Source organism: Leguminivora glycinivorella, chromosome 25, assembly GCF_023078275.1.
Source record: "Leguminivora glycinivorella isolate SPB_JAAS2020 chromosome 25, LegGlyc_1.1, whole genome shotgun sequence".
In the NCBI taxonomy this organism is placed as follows: domain Eukaryota; kingdom Metazoa; phylum Arthropoda; class Insecta; order Lepidoptera; family Tortricidae; genus Leguminivora; species Leguminivora glycinivorella.
The window spans coordinates 6,894,686-6,918,342 of record NC_062995.1 but is presented as its reverse complement, the minus strand read 5'-3'; the positions used below and the strand labels follow the sequence as shown (position 1 = coordinate 6,918,342).

Genomic DNA, 23,657 nt, shown 5'->3' with positions numbered 1-23,657 from the left:
AAAGAGGGAGATCGTTCCAAAGACGATTTGCCTGCAGAGCGAAGGAGTGAAGTTTTATTATGAAATAGACCACTGTAGTTTCCTATGCGTCTTCAACTCTTCATGAAAGAAACGGTCTTTCCTTTTGTATGAGTGCTATGATTTACCAGTCCCTTACTAATAGTCTAGAAATGGTGACATTGCAGAATGACCAAGCGGCTAGCTTACTAATACTAGTTATTATGTGACTAACAAACCTTACGGTTGTAGTTTTTTTTCCTTATGAATGACTTTCCGCTTCACACAGTTTTTATAGAGATTGACTCAGATTATGTGTTTATAAACAAGCAGTTCAAGGTGCTGCTTTAGTGTGAGACAAAGTCGATTTTAAGTAGATAATGTACGAACATACTACCTATACAAATATAGACCTTAAGTGTACCTAAGTGCATTTTCACATTAACCGATCCGATATCGGATGTCGGACCGATATCCCATACATTACAGGCGCCATCTTGGATTTTTTTCTGTTGAATACGTTCCGACATCCGATATCGGATCGGATAATATGGAAACGGACATAGGGTATTATTTACTTAAACGTCAAACGTATACGAAATACTGACGTCTAAATTGCTGTTAACATAGCTTGGTCTGACTCTAGTGGATGAAGAAAAGTAAAGTTTAGTTTAGATTAGTTTTTAATTTAATTTTACGTTGTCTTATTATTTTAGAGTTAGCTTATTATTTATTTGTTATTTAAGTTTTATTATCTTATAGCCTAAGAACGGTGCGATATTTTTGAAAATAATTCTACAACAGTAGTTTTTTTTCATATACAGCGTTTAATCGCAATTTAAAAAACCTATATTTTCGAATCCACCAATAGTTTGGAATGGAAGATATTAAAAAAAACTACGCCCAAAAAATAAGCGTTTTCTTTCAGCAAAATACCTCACAGTAATTTAATGGTGGACACATGTAAAAAAAAATCAGTTTTAAGGTTTACAACCCGAAGCCACCTAAATATATGACGGAAAATAAGACTTTTTTTAATGATATAGAATTTTCGAATTTTTTCTAACGTGCTATAGAGCAAAAATAACAACAGATATTTTTAAGCAGAAATGAATAGCACATAATATTTCAGATATTTAGCATATAAAAACCACCAATATATTTATATCGAAATAAAAAAATCTAAATATTTGACCGGGCAAATTAGGAACAGATAATAGTACGAGGTTGACTTTTACTGTCCGTATTTAACAATATTAACAGCATGATAATCCACCCAATAAGTTTGACCTTTATTTAATACTTTAATTTAATAATATATTTACATTTTTTGCGTGGTTTGGTTTGGACCTTAGTGTCTTACATTTAGGAATCCATATGGCAAACCACCACGCCAGTGGAGCTGGGCCGAGAGTAGGTGATGAGCCGTGTCGCATGCTTTTTATTCTGTTCTTCTATTACACATTAACGTAAATGAGGAGGCACACTGACATTTTACCCCGCCAGGCGGCGCCTATGCAAGAGTCTAGGCATGTCACTGTCATTCATATGTGAGAGAGAGAGAAAAAAACATAATTATCAGCTTCTTGCTCTCACGTCTCACGGACTAATAGGGTGGCGCCATCTGTCGTATCCTTTGAGTGTTCCTCCTCATTACATGCGTATTTCTACATAAGTAATATTTTAGGTAGATTAAAAACAGACGTTTCCCACCGATAATAAAGTCCAAAGTAATTTAAAAAATTACATATTTATTTTAGGCATGCGATTTGACAGTCGTCGAAAAGAGTATATACTTGTCAGTACATACATCTATCTCACGTTTTTCTCTTCTACCATTTGACAGATCTCCGTCATCTTGTGAAATGTATTCTTCCATTCTTCAGAATCGTTGAAGCAACGCTTGTTACAAACACGCGAAAGCTATGCAAAGTCTAATTTCGACCCATTTGTCACGGCCAGGTATAGCCCCGGCGATTATCGTTAGACTTACAAGCCACAGGTCACGGGTTCAAATCTCAGTCGTCGCATACGTAGGTCGTAGATATTACAGCTTTTTTAATTCATTTTTTTTATGTTTTATTTATATTATAAGTTGATAAGTACAAGCTACTGCAATGACATTAAATACAAGGACGCACAATTCTTAACAAAAATGTTTTAAAAATCTGGGTCTAAATTGCATTTATAACATTCTTGTTGATGCTAATAACGTTAACTTCTTATCTGCTTAGGAAAAAAATCGTTCATGCCATAACCAACTTAGTGTATAAAGACCTAAGTATCAAAATTGCAAATGGAACTGCGACACACTAAAAACTCTTTATCAAAATACCTTTTGTCATAATATGCTCAAATGACTTAAATGTCAAAATGAATTTCGAACGAATATTGAACGAATGGAGCCGCTACCAATATATAATAAGTATGTAGGTATTAGATATTTCCAATTTATTCCATAAATAGAAATACCTAAAAAAGGCCGCAATTATACTTCTTCATTACATAAACTTTAAAAATACCCTACTGTATCATCTTTATCTTGGTCACTTGTACTACGTTTATTACAATAAATGTATGTAATGTATGTATGTGTAAATTTCCTGACATGTCATATCTTGTTGTCACAAAGAAAAATTTACAGGGCTTCCAAGAATCTCGAGCTGGAAGGATACAAATTAAAATATTTTCTATGAAAATAATTAAATTCGACAGCAGACAACCCAAAGGTTAATCGGATTTATTTATTATAGGCATTTGTTTTAAATTAAATACCAGTGGCTCTGATCTGATAGTGGGATATTATTTATTTATTTATTTAAACTTTATTGCACAGTAAAAATATAAAGTTACAAAAGGCGAACTTAATGCTACATATTCTTTAAAATTTATTTTCAAAAGGAGATTTAATGTTGGTAATGCCATTCAAATAATATTAGAAGTGTCTACGCGAGTGTCCGAATTTAATTATAGGATAGCACATATTGAAAGTACTGTAATATGGGTACAGAAGCCTGCCTATTGAAATATATAATACATAGCAAAAAGTATAGAAAGAACCTACTACTTTTCGACTTTTTATTTACACTACATACCGACCATACAACTGACTCTAATTAATCTTGGTTTTCAAAAGTGTAAAATGTAGACCTAAGTGCGTTTTCGCATTCTCCAAATCCGATATCGGATGTCGGACCGATATCCCATACATTAGAGGCGGAATCTTGGATTCATCTATTGATATCCTTCCGACATCCGTTATCGGATCGGATAATGTGAAAACGGTCTAATAGCGACTCAATTAGTTTTTGTTCCTTGACGGTCATTAATTTGAACTAATAAAATTATTTATTTAAATCTATGCAATTACAACGAGTATTATAATACTCGTTGTAATTGCATAGATTTAAAAGTACTTATAGAAATATATTCTACCCTTTTTGCTTGTTTTCCGATTACTATTTAGCCAATTTTTCATTGAGTCATACCATGGACTTTCAATAGGGACTGAGCTCACACTTTTTTTGCCATAATAAATTGAACTTTATCACCGGTGCAGAAAAACGTTCTTATTAGGATAGTAAAAGTGTATCCACATGAGAGGGTCAAAGTTGGGGCTGGTGTCCCTCTCGCACGTGTGACCAGTGTTAAAGAGATTACTATAGTAGTAGTGTTTTTACCTGTATGATAACTAAGTTAATAAACTTCTTAAATGATTTTTGTATTATATCGAGGCAAGGATATTAATACCTTGTAGCGAATTGGTAAGTCATTATTATGAAGCCATAAAACCAAAGATTTGCGCAATTAAAAAAAACCTTTAATTCGGTATTAGTAGATTTGGTAGTAACTTTGAATATTGACTGGTATCCCCAAACAATGACAGTGATGACGTCATTCAAATAATTTTGACAGTGGCAATAAGTGCGAGAGGGACACCAGCCCCAACTTTACCCCCTCATGTGGACACACTTTTTGGCCTAACAACTCAATCTAGCTTAATAATATATAAATAGCTTAATAATATATATGAGTCATACCGGACAACTGTCACTGTACATTTGTAATCCTTATTACAAGGGCATAAGGTCTAGCGATGGTTAGCTAAGACAGAGTATTGCGGTTGCAGGGAGGAACGATGTTGAACCTTAGGTTACCTTCAATCAATACTAATACTGAAATACAGTTTTCGACCTTATTGCATTACATGTGTCTAATAACATTTTAAAATATCTTGACTGTACCTAAATTACTCACAGCATTAAATAAAATGTTATACATACATACATACATACATACAATCACGCCTGTGTCCCATGAAGGGGTAGGCAGAGCACATGAAACTACTCGTTTCAGTGCCACTCTTGGCAAATAAGGGGTTGAAAGAAACCGAAACTGTGACATTGCAGTGACAGGTTGCCAGCCTCTCGCCTACGCCACAATTTAACCCATATCCCACAGTCGCCTTCTACGACACCCACGGGAAGAATGGGGGTGGTGAAATTCTTAACCCGTCACCACACAGGCAATAAAATGTTATATACAACAAAAAAAAACAATATTTTAAATAAAGGGGGTAAAAAGGCGGTAAAAGAAAAATAAAATAAAAACCAAAAACAGTTCATTTCGACTGCCGGGGATCGAACCCACGACATCAGGACCGTCCGTCATTTTACGTTTCGCTAGTACAACCTGAGCTGTTTAAGCGATAGTAGTGGCGACGAAATATATTTTTATACCATGATGTAATGAAAATGCGGTTGAACACATGAGTCACTTTTGAAATAATGCAGGAAATTACATCGTCAATGGTAGAGAGTTTGTAGGTAAGAAGAATATGAAAATACTTATTTCAGTACGTACGTATGTGGTTTTAGCGCTTCTTGGCGAGCATTTAAAGGTGGATTAATTTTTATTCTTCTTTATTATGATCCTAACGAAAAGTCTGTTCCAATTTTTTTGCTTATGTAATTTTTGCCGTGAATGTTATTCCGAGCTAGTAAAATATTGAACATCCGTCTTGTTTTTGGGGTGGTTTCAGTTTTCATAGTGTTTCAACACATAATGTATATACAAAACAACCATAACTTCACTTGTCCTTTTATTGCTTGTGTCATAACTGATTTAATTAGTCCGCTTTTTGCTACTACGAAGTATCATTCACAAAAATAGGTGGTTTCTTAATGTGTTATAAAGGTCATAAATTAAAGTAGTCGAATTTAAAACAAAAGTCCTGATTCCATTTTCGCCTGATTTTTAGTGAATTAAAATAATATTTTTTTTATTCTATTATACGTTTTTTGTCACAAATTTTGGTGGCTTAACTAAAAAAACTATTTCAAATTACCAAACTTAATTTTTGGTGACATAAAAAGTACTGTTATAGAATTAAGTTATTTTCCCAGTAGTAGCAAGACCGGATGGTTCCTAGGCTATTAATAGAAAGGCGAGATACAGCTGTAGTGCAAAAAGATTTGCCTTCGTATTGTTACGAAAACGTACGAACGTTTCCGGAAAAATACGAATGAAACCCATTTCGCACTACTTACATCTGTAAAACGCTGATTACCTATTGTGAATTAACAAGTAAACATTTAGTTCTTTTTTTTAATTTATTAATAAAAGTTATCCTCGTTTCAGCATGGCCCAAGTTCGGACGTTGGCAGCATTACTGCTGCTAGCAGGCTGCGCGTACGCGCGCACTGCTACTCGCACTCCCGCCGTCACTGCCGGCATCACTAGTCTCACTGACAAGGTAAAGTTAACCTTATTACTATAGCAATTATTCTAACAAGCCTTATTATTATATTTTTATTATTGTTTTATTTTTTTATTTCGACGCATGCAATCAACGATCAGCGGGCCGATTTTTGAGTCTCACGCGTTCGAATTCAGAAAATTGTCACTGAAAATAATAGGCAAGTCACCGTTTTCAACCGGTATTTTAGTGACAGTGAGACTCAAAAATCGGCAGGAGACCGCGACATTTTTGAATGTCAACCATTCGATTTCGTGAATTTTATTCAGTAATATCTACATCTCCACTACTAACGATTTAAATTCTACTAATAGAATCGAAAACGAGTGGTCATTACCACTAGATTTAAAATTACTAGCCGTCCTTTTTAAAAAACAGCATGTCATCGTTTTCCACAGACTTTCGAACGGCGAATCCATCTGATGTTTTTTGTGAATAAGTACAACATTGTGTCAATATAGGTACATATATATAAGGGATACCCCCATTTGCCAGAATTTCATTTGCCATAATTTTATTTGCCATCCTATTCAACAATCATAATATTGTTTCTCATAACATCTTATGCCATAATCATTGTTTACTATATTAATCTAGTGCCAGAAACTTTGTTTCCCATAAAGTCAGTTTCCATAATGTCATTTGTCAGAATCATCGAAATCCGTAATTACCACATTCCATACCATCATTTGTCATACAAATTAGCGTCCAGAAAAGTCAATTTCCATAATGTGCTTTGGCAGAATCGAAAACTACTATAATAGGTACTAGAAGGACTAGAGAATGAAACTAAGAAACTAATGAAACTGCTATCAGAAAGTAGGTTAGGTTAGGTTAGAACTGTGACCCCCTGGAAAATGAAACTGCTATCAGAAAGTAGGTTAGGTTAGGTTAGAACTGTGAACCTCTGGAAAAGGAAACTGCTTGAAAAGTAGGTTAGGTTAGGTTAGAACTGTGACCCCCCGGAAAATGAAAATACTATCAGACAGTAGGTTAGGTTAGGTTAGAACTGCGACCCCCTGGAAAATGAAACTGCTATCAGAAAGTAGGTTAGGTTAGGTTAGAACTGTGACCCCCTGGAGAATGAAACTGCTGGAAAAGTAGGTTAGGTTAGGTTAGAACTGTGACCCCTGGAAAATGAAACTGCTATCAGAAAGTAGGTTAGGTTAGGTAATAATATGGGCCGCAATTAATATGGCAATAATTGCTTATGGCGTTTGAATATTCTATGAAACCATATTATTGCACTTAATAATATGGCTAACAAATAGTATGGCATTGTATGATTATGGAAGGTAATATTCGGATAAACAACGAGTATGTCATATGATTTTTATGGTAAACAAATCATTCGGGCAAATAAAATTCAGGCAAGTTAGATTCGGGCAAATGAATATTATGTTAAATGACTGTCGGGCAAACAATAGACAACCTATATATAAATACAACCAGCAGAACATACAGAGACACCTATGTCCAAATAATTATGCCAAAACAATGAACGACCTTCGTCTTCCTTTTAGTAGCCTTAAAAGTTAATTACATTATATTTTACCTCATTGTGATCTCGACCTAATACCTTACATATTAAAGTAAAAGGTGTATTATTAGGTAGATTAGAAAATGCCTTTTTTACTGTCATTCTTTAGAACATCTCTAAAGCAGGCGAGACGGTCACACGCGGGCGGCGCCAGTGTTGCTAGTTTCAGAAAAACATATAATTTATAGAAATAATATATTACTCCCAATTAATTTTTCACCACACAAACTGGCTCTCTTGATACTTCAAAAATGAATGACAAAGTTGCATTTTATATACCTACAGGAGTGCAAAGTAATTTCCTCCATACTTTATGTCCAAAGCTGGCTGCTAGAATTGATTTTTGAATGATTTTGAATCATAAATATCAAAAAAAATGTGAATTTTATTTGTTTCATGTTTTGTATATTAATATTTCTCTCGTGCTGGTGTGCTGACTCGCCATTCGGCTCGTTTCATAAAATAACACTCATGTTTTACTGCCTCTCATTATGTACCAGTCACATAAATAACTATTAGGCAATGGCATTATAATAATAATAAATACACGTTAACGAGCAATCTTAGAAAAATAAACTGGTCTCGGGCCCCAGATCCTCCTTAGTAGGAATATTCAGCAAAAAAATAAAGAGAACACATTAAAAAATAATGAAATCGTACCATCTTCTAATGACAAGTTGGGTGTATTTCAGGTACCTACTGTAAGTTCATAAAGTGTAGGTAGGTACTAGATAATGACGATTAAGCAAATCTTGTCACAAAAAAAGCGGCAGAAAAATGAGTGATTGTCGTCCCATAGAAAATTTGAATTTCGCGCCTTTTTTAGTGACAACATTGCTTGACCGTCTACAGTTTTATGATACGAAGACAGAATAGATCACAACAGACAGTAACAACAAGCATAAAAATAAATCCAATTAGCAAACTATTTCAGGATATTTTTACTCTAACACTGACATCCCCACGACATTGACATTGCATTATCAAAGCAGTCGAATCGCGTGGCTGTTCGCAAACGCCTGTGTCTGCCGCGTTTAAAACTATATTACTTTTTTTATTTTTCGCCAGTAAGTATCTAGGTTTCTGACTTTTCTGAGTGTGCTTTTATATTATGAGTGTATAGGGAATTTGATATTATGAGAGTCGCCTATACAATGGTTATAGTTGTACTGTGAGTCTGCGAATTTTAACGGAAATGCAGATTTTAATGTCAAAATAAAACATGAGATAAGGAGAAAAAAATTGTTGGTTTAGGTACTTAAAAGTACACGCGTTACAAACAGAACATGAATACGTATGATTTCGTATATTATTTATTCTCAGTAGGTAAATAATAATATGGATAAGTTCCTACATACTCCCTTGAACTTAAAAAAAAAACTTATAAAATATCAAAATAATTACGTATTTTAAGTAAATTATACTTACCCTCAAAAGCACCAAAGGATTAGAAATAATATATAACATAACAAAGGGTACATTAAAATGTCTAATAAAAAATAAAAACCAGATACCTGCAAGCACTGTAATTAAGAACACTACATCCAAAACAAGTTTTCGGGCAGAATCGGGAACGTTTAATTTTGTTTGCATAAAATACAATAATTAGTGTTGCAAAGTCTCATCTCTCTATGCTTTTTCCTGCTTTGTCATTTACTGTCAGCACCTTTCAGGATGAAACAACAACCATTACTGTTGAGGAAACTTTTGAAATGAGTATTCCTAATGACAAAACATAAATAATAATAATAATAATAATAAATATTGGGGGACACCTTACACAGATCAACCTAGCCCCAAACTAAGCAAAGCTTGTACTATGAGTGCTAAGCGACGATATACTTACTTATATAGATAAATAGATACTAATATACATAGAAAACATCCATGACTCAGGAACAAATATCTGTGCTCATCACACAAATAAATGCCCTTACCGGGATTCGAACCCGGGACCGCGGCGTAGCAGGCAGGGTCACTACGCGCTAGGCCAGACCGGTCGTCATAAGAATTGTTATAAGATTTTGTATTCATAACAAAATGCAATTATGTTGCACTTAATTGTCTATTTATTACATACATACATACAAACATACAATCACGCCTGTATCCCATAAAGGGGTAGGCAGAACACATGAAACTACTAAACCTTCAGTGCCACTCTTGGCAAATAAGGGGTTGAAAGAAAACGAAACTGTGACATTGCAGTGACAGGTTGCCAGCCTCTCGCCTACGCCACAATTTAACCCATATCCCACAGTCGCCTTCTACGACACCCACGGGAAGAAAGGGGGTGGTGAAATTCTTAACCCGTCACCACACAGGTAACAATGCAATTATGTTGCACTTAATTGTCTATTTATTTTCGTAAATAATTTAAAGGTCCTCGCTTTTTTATTGTAAATCGGTGAATGCACATCGCTTAACTTCAAACCTGGGTTAATCCATTTTGCTTTAAGATTGAATATATATAAAAAAAATACAATATGATCTGAAAGATAATAAATAAATAAATATTATAGGACATTCTTACACAGATTGACTGAGGTCCACGGTAAACTCAAGAAGGCTTGTGTTGTGGGTACTCAGACAACGATATATATAATATAACATTATATATATTAATATATAAATACTTATATACGTAGAAAACATCCATGACTCAGGAACAAATATCTGTGCTCATAACACAAATAAATGCCCTTACCGGGATTCGAACCCGGGACCGCGGCGTAGCAGGCAGGGTCACTACCGACTGCGCCAGACCGGTCGTCAAGATAATCAACCTTATAGCAGAATGGATTTACCCAGTTTTGAAGTTAAACGACACATGTTATCTTTTTGGTTTAAATCTACGACTTCTCCGCTCGAATTTTCGTTTGAAAGCGCCACTTTTCTTACAACCGCCGTGAACGCCAACAATTTTCTCTTTCATCTGACATATTCTTTTTCTTCTATTCTTGTCATATTTTTTAAATCTTGTTCTAAATATAATGCCTTTTGCGCATGCTCATAAATTCCCGATCGAGATAAATATATAATTCACAAATTTAAATAGTTTAGAAAGTGTTCCGAAACTACTTATCAAAACACTATTACATACAAGATAACAGTAAGTTGGCGTCACCCTGTCCTTCCTAACACTTATTTTGAAGTAGGTAAACTGATTATAATCATGTCATGTTCATGGCTCAAGTATAACACGGAACAGATAAGAATTTAATTCTTAAAGTGACAGTAGTATGTTACAGTGTAAATATGTTATGAGCTTAAGACGCAACAGGAGTGGTCAGTTCTGAGTACTGCTCTCGACTATTTCCTCCCTGGTTTTTGAAGCTAGAACAATGATTTTTGTCAACACAGATTATTGTTATCTGTGTCGGACATTTTCCCTTTTTTTTTTCATATTATTATTGTTAAAGGCGCTAGGGTTTATCAAAAATTTCAAAAACAGCCAAATTAATTATGCCGCAAAAAAAGGTTTGATGTTCAAAATTTATAACAATTACTTAGACATAAAAAATAAATGGTCCGACACAAATTATTTCATTATTATTCAGATTCTCAAGTATCGTCCTGGTTTTTTTTTTAATTTATTTTGAAAAAAAAAACAATTTAAACTAATTTTTTACATTAAAAAAACTTGCCAAACTGTTACGTTTAATGGCAAGATGCGCTCATTTTTTAAACAATCTTAAATTGTATATCTTAACCTATTTACATAATTACATACATGCTATAGGCGTACTTACGCGTAGGCTAAATAAAATTTGTTAATGTAAAAAAATATCCTGCAAAAATTGCGGGAAACGGTCGTTAAATCAAAAATAACCATTTTACAGCCCTAGTAATGTCATGAATCAAGTTTAGTATCCCGTGGGAATGTAACATGAAAAATACGTAAAACACCTATGAAAAAGTAACAGATTTATAACCAAGATGTATATTTATTAGAAATGGGAAAGTGTTTGTTTCTGTTTGTTTGTCCGTCTTTCACGGCAAAACGGAGCGACGAATTCACGTGATTTTTTAAGTGAAGATATTTGAAGGGATGGAAAAATACATAGGCTACTTTGTCTTTACCTGTCAAATTCTAACCCTCCCCTCCCCAAAATAGGGGGGGGGTGGATGTTTGTATGGAGCACTCCGCAAATTTCAAAGTTAGTAGTTCCTCATAAAAGTAGTAAAATCGCTGTCAATAGAAATTGTCAACAATGTAAACAAACCATTGCATAAAATATCAATATTTTAGCACAATTTTACTATTTTAAAGGTTGAGGATCATAATGTGATATGAATTGATTAAATAACACATGGATTTAGGCAGTATCTGATGAGTTAGAATGGGAGTTAAAGACATTTTGCCTACAAGGTTTGTTTACATTGTTCACAAGTTCTATTGACGGCGACTGTAGTTAATATTACTTCTTGCCAGGCGGACAAATCCGTAAGTGTATGGTTGGTTAACGAGCTTACCGTGGGCCTCAGTCAACCTGTGTAAAAATGTCCTATAATTATTTATTTATTTACTTGACTATTTATGAAGAAAATTGGCAACCCTAATAATTGTATATAAAAATACGCTCAGATCGCTCGGATTAACGCAGGATGGATGAAATGGCGACAGGTTACAGGCACAACCTGCGATCCCCGAATGCCTCTCAGGCTGAAGGGGAAAATTTATAAATCAGTTATCCGACCTGTCGTCCTGTATGGTAGTGAGTGCTGGGCCACCAAGACGAATGATGAGAGAAGACTGCATGTGAATGAAATGAGAATGTTGCGATGGATGTGTGGTGTGACAAGACTGGATAGGATTCGGAATGAGTATATAAGTAAGAGGAAGCCTGAAAGTAGTCAGTGTTAGTAGCCAGTGACAGAGAAATTGAGAGGAAGTCGATTAGCATGGTATGGTATGGAGGGATGAAAGCAATGTTATAAAACGAGTGGTAAATATGAAAGTGGATGGATACAATGGTAGTGGAAGGCCTAAGAAAAGATGGATGGAATGTGTGAACAACGATATGAGAGTGAAAGGTATTAGTATGGAAATGACGGCTGATAGAGAGAAATGGAGGAAGATGATCTGCTGCGCCGACCCCAAATAATGGGAAAAGAGCAAGGGAATGATGATGATGATGAAAAATACGCTCAGTCCGTTTGACTTCATACACTGGTATATAAATAAACAAACGTGTTATGAATAGCTATAGTACATAGCGATAACATAACAGTAGGATATTTTCTTATTTTCTACGAAAAATAGTGAGCGTGAATCGCGTTAGTTGATAATTTATTTAGAAATGTAACTTTTATGATCAGATATCTACATTTTACAGTGTTATTTATGTTATGTACTTAACATAATATATGCCATAAATGGTATCATTGTAAGGTGAGCTGCAAAATTGCATGGAGAAATTATGAATGAATTCATTCATAAATTCGACATGCTCTTTTGCAGCTGTAAGCACGTTATAATAAAATAGTTATTTGTTATACAAGGGGGCAAAGTTGTATTTTAACGCCGAGTGTGGAATTGAAAAACGAGCAAGTGAAAGGATTCTATAGTTGAACCACGAGCGAAGCGAGAACCTGAACCGAATCCTGAACTTGCGAGTTTTTTAATACACGAGAAGTAAAATACATTTGCACCCGAGTGTAACACAAAACTTTTCCCCTCACTATAGCGAGGAAACTACAACGCAAAAAATGAGTTTATCACTGCTTCCAGTAGTTCCACAGGTGATAAATCATCTTTATTACTAGATTCACCTACTTTTATCAATTTTAAAGCAGTTAATTTGACTTTATTCAAGGTCAAATTACTTTACCCACTAGTGGATAAAATGCGTTTTTACCCGCTGGTATTAAAGGGCAAAACACGTGTTTCCGAGCTAGTGAGGGGAAAAAATATCTACGCTCATCACAGTTATTTTTATAGCCTTATAGGCGGCATTTAAGATCTAAATTAATTCATTTTACACTCTTTTCTTGAATCTTAATGTGACAGAATGTGAATAACCTGTAGTAGGGTCGACTTATCATTTATTCCTTATCACAGATCTTAAAATATTCAAGAAAAAAGCGAAGACAGTGCCAACTCGTATTAAATATTTCAGGTAAAATCATTTTATATAAGGAAGTTATGAAATGGACCAACATTTTGAAAATAAACAAAACAAAAATCTCAAATTTATCTAGCCAACCATTTGCAATGTGCATAAAATGTGTTCTATGGTGTTGGACATTTGCAGTTTGTTTTTGTAATTTTTTTGTAGATTAATTGATTAATTGTTTTTTAACATAGTAACACAGAATATATAATAGTACAAGTACAGAAGGCCCACTGCTTTGAAGTTCACGAAATGCCGCCTTTTTAAATGCCTACAAAATGATTACAAAGAAACGAGCCGCACATGCGCAGCGTCGGACGTTAGGGTTGCCTATGGATTAAAAAATAATAATACTCAAATAAAATGTTATGTTATTATATTCAAGTCTTGGGTATTTTCTAGGTATATATACAGTATTTATATATTTTTGTTTAAGTCCCAACGTCACAAGCCTGATTGAACGTTTCCGTGGGGCATTTATAAATGACATAGTCAATAGTAGATCTGTGTAATATTGTCCTATTTTATTCATGATGTTTATTTAACTAAGCATTATTAGCCATTCCACACGCGGATATCGCATATGAACCTTTAAAAAAACTCGCGACGTATAGTAACAATAGAAAGTGCGAACGTGCGTTCCGTGAGAATTCGAGCCACCCCTGATTAGGCCGCGAACTCGCGGCCGCCCGCATGTACTTGTAGCGCGGCTATGGAATCGCGGAGTGAGCCGCCCCTGATAGTAATGGTAATTTTTTTGAATATTGTATAACTAGCTTTATTTATAGTGTGTGAACCTGCCTTAGAAATCTATATCATTTATGGTCATGGTTCGTTAATATTTCTTGTATGTGGGTAGCTTTTACACATTGTAATTTTTCCTCAGTCACCCGTTGACCACGAACGCTGTAAAGTGTTCGAAACGTCGGGATGAATTGTAAATTCATGATACGCGATTTAATCCGTTTCCATAGTTTTATTCTATCTAAGAGATTATAAATTCAAACATAAAAATAGAACATAAACACTTGATAAATGTGTTCATAAAAAAAGTTATTCGTAGCCTAGTTCGCTAGTGCCAAAGGAAAGGTTATCCCAACGATACAGCGATTTACTTTTCTATTTTCACTATGACCTCTGATATTTTTATGGACTATAAAACGGAACTTGGGTCATGTAGTGAGTGACAATACGGGAAATTTTTAATATCTTAGATTTTAGTCGGAAAAACAGCAGGTAGGATGATAATAAAAGTCACATTACTGTTCAAATTATCATAGTATTCTATTCTATGTAGGTAAATTCTAAATAAGTCATTGATAATTATCACCTGACCAGCTGGTAAGTCTTTCAGAAAGAAGAAAAGAGTCTCGAGTTTCTTGATTCTTCGAAAATGGATGAGGAGTTGCATTTTGTCCATGACAGTGCAAAGCAATTTCATACAAAATTGTACATACATACATACAATCACGCCTGTATCGCATAAAAGGGTAGGCAGAGCACATGAAACTACTAAAGCTTCAGTGTCACTCTTGGCAAATAAGGGGTTGAAAGAAAACGAAAACTGTGACATTGCAGTGACAGGTTGCCAGCCTCTCGCCTACGCCACAATTTAACCCATATCCCATAGTCGCCTTCTACGACACCCACGGGAAGAAAGGGGGTGGTGAAATTCTAAACCCGTCACCACACAGGCAAACAAACAGGCATACAAAATTGTGTCCCTCTTAAATCTGCCTATAAAAACTGATAGGTGTAATGTCTAAGTCCGGCTGTGGAATGAGCTCCCTGCCGAGATATTCCCGATGAACTACAATACGGATGGGGATTTCTTCAAAAAACCGGCCAAGAGCGTGTCGGGCCACGCTCAGTGTAGGGTTCCGTAGTTTTCCGTTTTTTTCTCAAAAACTACTGAACCTATCAAGTTCAAAACAATTTTCCTAGAAATTCTTTAGAAAGTTCTACTTTTGTGATTTTTTTCATATTTTTTAAACATATGGTTCAAAAGTTAGAGGGGGGGGGACGCACTTTTTTTTCCTTTAGGAGCGATTATTTCCGAAAATAAAAATATTATCAAAAAACGATCTTAGCAAACCCTTATTCATTTTTAAATACCTATCCAACAATATATCACACGTTAGGGTTGGAATGAAAAAAAATTTCAGCCCCCACTTTACATGTAGGGGGGGTACCCTAATAAAACATTTTTTTCCATTTTTTATTTTTGCACTTTATCGGCGTGATTCATATACATATTGGTACCAAATTTCAGCTTTCTAGTGCTAACGGTTACTGAGATTATCCGCGGACGGACGGACGGACAGACAGACATAGTTGACTACGGAACCCTAAAAAGCAGTGTACAAGTTTCTAAAACGTCGGCAACGCGCATGTGACACCCCTTGAGTTGCAGCCGTCCATAGGTTACGGTGACCGCTTTCCATCAGGCTGACCGTATGCCTGTTTGCCATCGACGTGGAATAAAAAAAAGTTCGTTGTTCGATTTGTTCCGTTTCACCTATGATCTAAATTGGATAGACATCGGTCAAAACAAAGGCATATCAAATGTGTTCACATTCACGGATTCGCCGATGACACGAGTTTTTGGAACTATTCCAGCGAATAGCTTATTGTCAGTAAAATCCTAAAATCAGGTAAATATACTTTAGTGAGAAGATACAGAGCTACTAAATATAAGTAGATGAAGTGCTTAGGTGTTCATATTAATATATTAATATCATAATATACGATAAGTAAATAAATCCACTAAAATCCGAGCCGGGAATCGAACCCGAATCTTCAGCTTTACGCGGTTAACGTCTTCACCATTAGACCATCCGACCACTGAAGGGTACCTACTATTCTATATATTTAAAAAAATATGGTTTGTGGATTCGCGTGAATTAAAAAATAAAATACTCAATCACGAATTACTGTCCCCCGTCCTCTTCAATAATATAATATTACTTTGTACCATAGAGATGTAGGTAAGTAGTTATACATAATATAAGGTGCTAACAAATTAGTCACGGATATTTTAAGGGACGTTAATTAACATCAAAACAATGAACTTTCACTAGAAATTACTGAAAAAAATCATGTTTTTTTTTGTTTTCATACCCTTAACAAAAAAAAATATTTTTTCTACTCCCGTGTTGTTATTCGTCATTTACCGTGTCGTGCATAGATCGTTAAAACCCTACATAAAAGATGCCCGCCCCCGCCCGGCGCCCCGCGCACCCACGCATACGATATAGCTCTTACAGCATTGTTTTAAGGGATATAGCGGGACGCGGGGCGCCGGCCGGGGGCGGGCGGCGGCGCGGGGGAGTGCGAGCGACAGGGTGAGTGCAGAAACATTGCAGAGGACAAGTCAAAATACTTATAGGAAACAGTGCGAATTTCACGAAAGTTATTCTAGAAAACTATTCAAAAGTAAGTGCATGGTCGTAGAAAAAGTATTGTATGCAACGGTGTTTAACTGAGTCAAAAAATACTCGTGGCGCCTTAATAACAATTTTCGGCTTCGCCTCAAATTGTTACCTACGCCACTCGTCTTTTTTGACCTCCTTTAAACGCCTGTTGCATAAAATACTATTAATTTATTTTCTAAATAACCATCCTCTGTAATGTAATAGCCTGTCAGGATGTTTAACAGTGTCTCTCATGTCACGTTAACAGTGTCTAGAGAGGTCTCATTTAATAATTTTATTAACGGGGTGTTTTAACATAGCATATTTGTTTCCTAGTTTTCTCTAAAAAAACATAACAAAACCTATGATGTTTCATACATAAATATACTCCAGGAGCGGAGTACTATCAGCCGTAACAATATCCGTGACTAATTTGTTAGCCCCTTATATATGTACTGTATGTACTAATTCGACTAATAGTAGAGCGGCGAGAGGGTCTCGGAAAAAGTTGATGTGACTGGAGAGTATACTGCTGACAAGTGGTATCGTTCTGATCGGTAGACTTTACTGAGTACGAAATAATGACTTGTCACATTCTCAGACTGTGGGGGGGTTAACTATGACGTCACAAAGATCGCGGTCCCGGGTTTCATTTTTTTGCCAATTTGTCTAGAACCCCTTATCCAAATTTGAAAAATGAGGTGTCGATTGAAAGCGTATAACATGCTGATTAAGATTTCTTATATGTGAAAAGTATAGTTTTGTTAGTTATTTTTTAATTAACAATAATGCAAAAAATACTTTTTTTTTACTCTCTTTTTTGATTTTTGTGACTCAAAAAGGCAATGAAAACGGCCACTTAGCTAAAAAATATGTTATATAAATCATTTAACTACATTATTAAGCTATCTGTTGCTTTTTAAATTTCTACGATCGGATAATAAATAAGCAAACTACAACCACATACCTGTAGGCGGGGAGTACCGCTTGACACGCGTTCCCATACATTCGGCGTCTATCAAATTACACCTCGCGCAAAATTCGTTTCAAGCAGATATACCTCTAATCTTATTCATCGTAACCTATCAATATTGGTATCATTTGAAAGGACAATTAAAGTACTTTAAGAAGAAATGTCAATCATTTCCTTAAAATCAATAATCGCCAGTCTGCGGTGGTTACAAAGGAAAAAAGTGGGTATGCAATTTGACTGGTTTCCTAGGTTTGATACCCTAGACGAGTTTAAAAGGGGAGGTAAAGGTGACATATGGGTTGTTCTCTGGCCTAAAAGCTACACAGAGGGTCAGGGGAGAAAAAAACTAGGGTTTAAGTTTAGTTTTAAGTTATTTTTTCCTTTATTTGTTGATTTTATTGTGTTTAATTTTTTTGTAATTTTATCAAGGATACACGTTGGTTTCTTTTGCTAAAAGTTCCCTTTTTTATGAGAAATGTTATGAATTTTATGGCATTTTCCGATAGAGACTAAAATTAACTTTCAAATAAGGCCACATAGTCATACTTTTACTTATAGAATATTAAGGGTATGGCTATGTATCAGTAGGCCACATAGTCATACTTTTACTTATATAATATTAAGGGTATGACTATGTATCAGTATGACTATGTGGCCTTATTTGAAAGTTAATTTTAGTCTCTATCGGAAAATGCCATGAAATTCATAACATTTCTCATAAAAAACAAAAATTAAAATTTTGAAAAAACCCCCGACCGCGACATAGTGGACCGATTTTCATGAAACATGGCTAAGAACACTCCCGACTAACTCAGCTTTCAGACAAAAAAAACTAAACCTAAATCGGTTCATCCGTTTGGGAGCTACGATGCCACAGACAGACACACACACAGACAGACAGACAGACAGACAGACGGACAGACAGACAGACAGACAGACACGTCAAACTTATAACACCCCTTCGTTTTTGCGTCGGGGGTTAAAAAGGGAATTTTCAGCAAAAGAAACCAACGTGTATCCTTGATAAAATTACAAAAAAATTAAACACAATAAAATCAACAAATAAAAGAAAAAATAACTTAAAACTAAACTTAAACCCTAGTTTTTTTCTCCCCTGACCCTCTGTATAGCTTTTAGGCCAGAGAACAACCCATATGTCACCTTTACCTCCCCTTTTAAACTCGTCTAGGGTATCAAACCTAGGAAACCAGTCAAATTGCATACCCACTTTTTTCCTTTGTAACCACCGCAGACTGGCGATTATTGATTTTAAGAAAATGATTGACATTGTTTCTTAAAGTACTTTAATTGTACTTTCAAATGATACCAATATTGATAGGTTACGATGAATAAGATTAGAGGTATATCTGCTTGAAACGAATTTTGCGCGAGGTGTAATTTGATAGACGCCGAATGTATGGGAACGCGTGTCAAGCGGTACTCCCCGCCTACAGGTATGTGGTTGTAGTTTGCTTATTTATTATCCGATCGTAGAAATTTAAAAAGCAACAGATAGCTTAATAATGTAGTTAAATGATTTATATAACATATTTTTTAGCTAAGTGGCCGTTTTCATTGCCTTTTTGAGTCACAAAAATCAAAAAAGAGAGTAAAAAAAAAGTATTTTTTGCATTATTGTTAATTAAAAAATAACTAACAAAACTATACTTTTCACATATAAGAAATCTTAATCAGCATGTTATACGCTTTCAATCGACACCTCATTTTTCAAATTTGGATAAGGGGTTCTAGACAAATTGGCAAAAAAATGAAACCCGGGACCGCGATCTTTGTGACGTCATAGTTAACCCCCCCACAGTCTGAGAATGTGACAAGTCATTATTTCGTACTCAGTAAAGTCTACCGATCAGAACGATACCACTTGTCAGCAGTATACTCTCCAGTCACATCAACTTCAAAACTAGACGACTTTTTTCAATTCCGCCGCCTTACTATAAGTGATCTGTGTTTATATAATGTTCTCTGGAGCGGCTGACATGGTCCAGATGTTCTTGTCAGGGTACGTATCCAAATGGCACAAACGCTCACGAAACGAAACGCTCGTAGATATCTATCTCTATCGCTCTTGCGTATTGGCGCGACAGAGCCAGACTACCTTTCGCGGCGTTTCGTTTTCGTTTTGCGTCGTAGAAATGCTATTCCGCTACGGCACGGCACCAGGTAGGTATGTAGGTTAGTATGTGCGAATAAGTGATCTGTGTTTATAATGTTCTTTGGAGCGACTGACGTGGTCCAGATGTTCTATAGTCAGGTCTCACGAGTGAAGGCACATTAAAATTCTTAGGCTCTAAATAAACTATGTCGTATTTTGTTTCGAATATAAAACTGTTTAGGTATATGTAGACACTTTCATTTACGACTTATTAGTCTACTGTCGAATCAAAAGTGACCTCTGTTTAAAAAGTATTTGAGTGCGGACTTAAAACATATATGTAGTAAAAACCGGTTAAGTGCGAGTCGGACTGGTCAGGGTTTCGTCACAGTTTCGTACAAAATTTAAAATTTTAAAAATATTTTTTTATTATATGGTAGAACTAAAAATTTTAAGGTTTTCGCAATTTTTCCTTTATCTATGCTATAAGATGTTGCTTCGCACCAAATTTCAAGAGTTCGAGTTCACGGGAAGTACCATGCAGGTTTTGATTTCCTAGCAAAGCAAGTGTCGAAAATGCGGCATAAATAAAGTATCTTTTGATTGCTTTGGCTTAAAAGTTTGTTGTTTTCACAGCTCCAAGGGACAGTGGACCAAAATATTTGATATAAATTACAACTTGGTACCTTAACGCATTCCTGAATCAACGCACTAAGTATGTAATATATATGTTGTACGGCATGCCCATAAATAACTAAACAATTAAACATTATGTAATACCTGAATATAAATTACTTCGCGTCAACAGGATGACAAATGCATTGATATGGGCATTTATTACATTTTATTAGTTCAGTCTCATACTTGTCCTATATATTATTTATTGTTTATGGGTTGTAGATTACGTTTCTAAGGCAGGAATAGTAATTCTAAGGCAAATGTAATTTATTTTGTTTTTGTTTCTTGTGCATTACTTGTAAACTATGTGAGGTGTGCAACAAAGAGTATTGTATTGTATTGTATTGTAATGTCCGCCGAGGCGGAATCTGCGATCGTCTTCCTTATTTGAGCATTTCTTTTTTTTCGCCACTTTTGTGAAATATTTTTGAAAAAAAATGGTATTTCTTTCTACTCATAATCACTAGTTTCTTCAATCCTAGTAGTTAAAAAAATTGTCCCATACGATTTTTCTTATTTTGTTACCATTTTCCATACATGTTGTGTGGTAACAAAAGAGGAAAGTAACAAAAATGTATGGAAATTCCGGGACACTTTTTGTCTCCCAGTGAGATTGAAAGTACTTACTCGTGATTCTGAGTACAATTGACCTAAAATTCCCTAAAAGAATCAAAATAAAAAAATGGCGAAAAAAAAAGAAATGCTCATTTACCGGCTAAGGTGTGTATACCTGCTACTTTACTGTTCGACACAACCAGTGAGCGGTAACTTCGTTTAGCGCAGCGGACTGAAATCTGACGCTTTCCGACTGGAGGGCAGAATAAATAATTAAGAGTATTTTTAACCCCCGACGCAAAAACGAAGGGGTGTTATAAGTTTGACGTATCTGTCTGTGTGTATGTCTGTCTGTCTGTCTGTCTGTCTGTCTGTTTGTCTGTCTGTCTGTCTGTGTGTGTGTCTGTCTGTGGCATCGTAGCTCTCGAACGGATGAACCGATTTTGATTTAGTTTTTTTTGTCTGAAAGCTGAGTTAGTCGGGAGTGTTCTTAGCCATGTTTCATGAAAATCGGTCCACTAAGTCGCGGTCGGGGGTTTTTTCAAAATTTTAATTTGTGGTTATTACCACAACAATTATTATCATAACCTAACCACGAAATTTTGAAAAAACCCCCGACCGCGATACAGTGGACCGATTTTCATGAAACATGGCTAAGAACACTCCCGACTAACTCAGCTTTCAGACAAACCAAACTAAATCATAATCGGTTCATCCGTTGGAGAGCTACGATGCCACAGACAGACACACACAGACAGACACACAGACAAACAGACAGACAGACAGACATACACACAGACAGACACGTCCAACTTATAACACCTCGTCGTTTTTGTATCGGGGGTTAAAAACGTACTTGTAAAAGTGTATAATTTTTCTTGTTAGCCCCCGACGCAAAAACGAAGGGGTGTTATAAGTTTAACGTGTCTGTCTGTGTGTATGTCTGTCTGTCTGTCTGTCTGTCTGTCTGTTTGTCTGTCTGTCTGTCTGTGTGTGTGTCTGTCTGTGGCATCGTAGCTCTCGAACGGATGAACCGATTTTGATTTAGTTTTTTTTGTCTGAAAGCTGAGTTAGTCGGGAGTGTTCTTAGCCATGTTTGATGAAAATCGGCCCACTAGGTCGCGGTCGGGGGTTTTTCAAAATTTTAATTTTGTGGTTAGGTTATGTACTATACGGTATCACATTGAAGACTAAACCGCTGTCAGATTTGTTTATTTGACCTACTAATACATATCATTCGTTCTAAATACAAATTTTATGAGACATACAATGATCAGACAAGCCCGCCGTAGCCAAACATAACAATCAACCAGTTTCATTCAAATTCAAACTTAAATATTCACGAATAAGGTACAAAGTGTAGCTCAAGCAGCTCAACCTAACCGTAACGACCAATATGACGGTGTTATATGAATTTGGACCTTATTACATTATCGTACTTGTTTATAGTTGAATGACTGATAGTGTGACAAGGCACTTGGGACAGTGATGTCATGGTAAATAAAGGTTACCATGACCTTCCCATCCCTTATCGATCCCCTCATAAAGTAATGGGTGGTAATGGACAAACGTCGGCAACCTTTACAACCGATGGTATACGAATTTCTTATCAGTAGCGTAAAGTAATAGCCAGATGTCGACATTTCGACAACCTTCGGCGAACCACGAAATCCATACTTCCATACTAATATTACAAATGGGAAAATGTGTGTGTCTGTTTGTTTGTCGCGTCTTTCACGGCAAAACGGAACGACGAATTGTCGTGATTTTTTAAGTGGAAATAGTTGAAGGGATGGAGAGTGACATAGACTACTTTTTGTCTCTTTCTAACGCGAGCGAAGCCGCGGGCAAAAGCTAGTATTTCCATATACCTGCTACCGGTCTTGACGACCGGTCTAGCTCAGTCGCGGTGCTGGGTTCGAATCCCGGTAAGGGCATTTATTTGTATGATGAACACAGATATTTGTTCCTGAGTCATGGATGTTTTCTATGTATATGTATAAGTATGTATTTATCTATTTAAGTATGTATATTTTTTTTTTCTCTTTATTTAGAAACAAACAGTCATATACAAGAAATAACAGAAAATAAGCAACAAAAAACCAGACCTATAGTTTCCTTAATTGCACATAAGAATTACGAAGCTAATACTTTATATACTTACAAAATAAATTGTTTTGTAAAGATAAGTGTTTTTTTTTTATTAAGTATGTCTTTCCCATCACGGAACAATGGTATTCCGGACCTTTGGGAGGCGTGCGCGGGGCCGAAGCCAACGCGTAGAGGCCCTTTCGACACTTTAATGAAATGTAAGGGGTACACCGAGCGGATGTTGCCCTTGCCCATATCATGGGACACACGCAGAGGCAACTGAGTCAAAAAATGCTCGTGGCGTCTTTATTAACAATTTTCGGCTTCGCCTCAAATTGTTACCCACGCCACTCACCTTTTTAGGGTTCCGTAGTCAACTAGGAACCCTTATAGTTTCGCCATGTCTGTCTGTCCGTCCGTCCG

General features: G+C 35.7%; 1 protein-coding gene across 2 annotated transcripts in view; it reads left to right on the top strand.

Moving 5' to 3' along the window:
• Positions 1-23,657, top strand: part of LOC125239186 (gelsolin-like) — a 47,711-nt gene that overhangs the window by 4,384 nt on the left and 19,670 nt on the right. The window contains exon 2 of one of the 2 annotated variants that reach the window (XM_048146701.1): positions 5,638-5,752. In XM_048146701.1, coding sequence (XP_048002658.1) covers positions 5,639-5,752 — 114 coding nt within the window. In that variant the 5' untranslated portion in view covers position 5,638. Of the gene's footprint in view, positions 1-5,637; positions 5,753-8,339; positions 8,363-23,657 lie in introns of those variants that run through there. The other variant, XM_048146702.1, reaches the window with a different exon arrangement.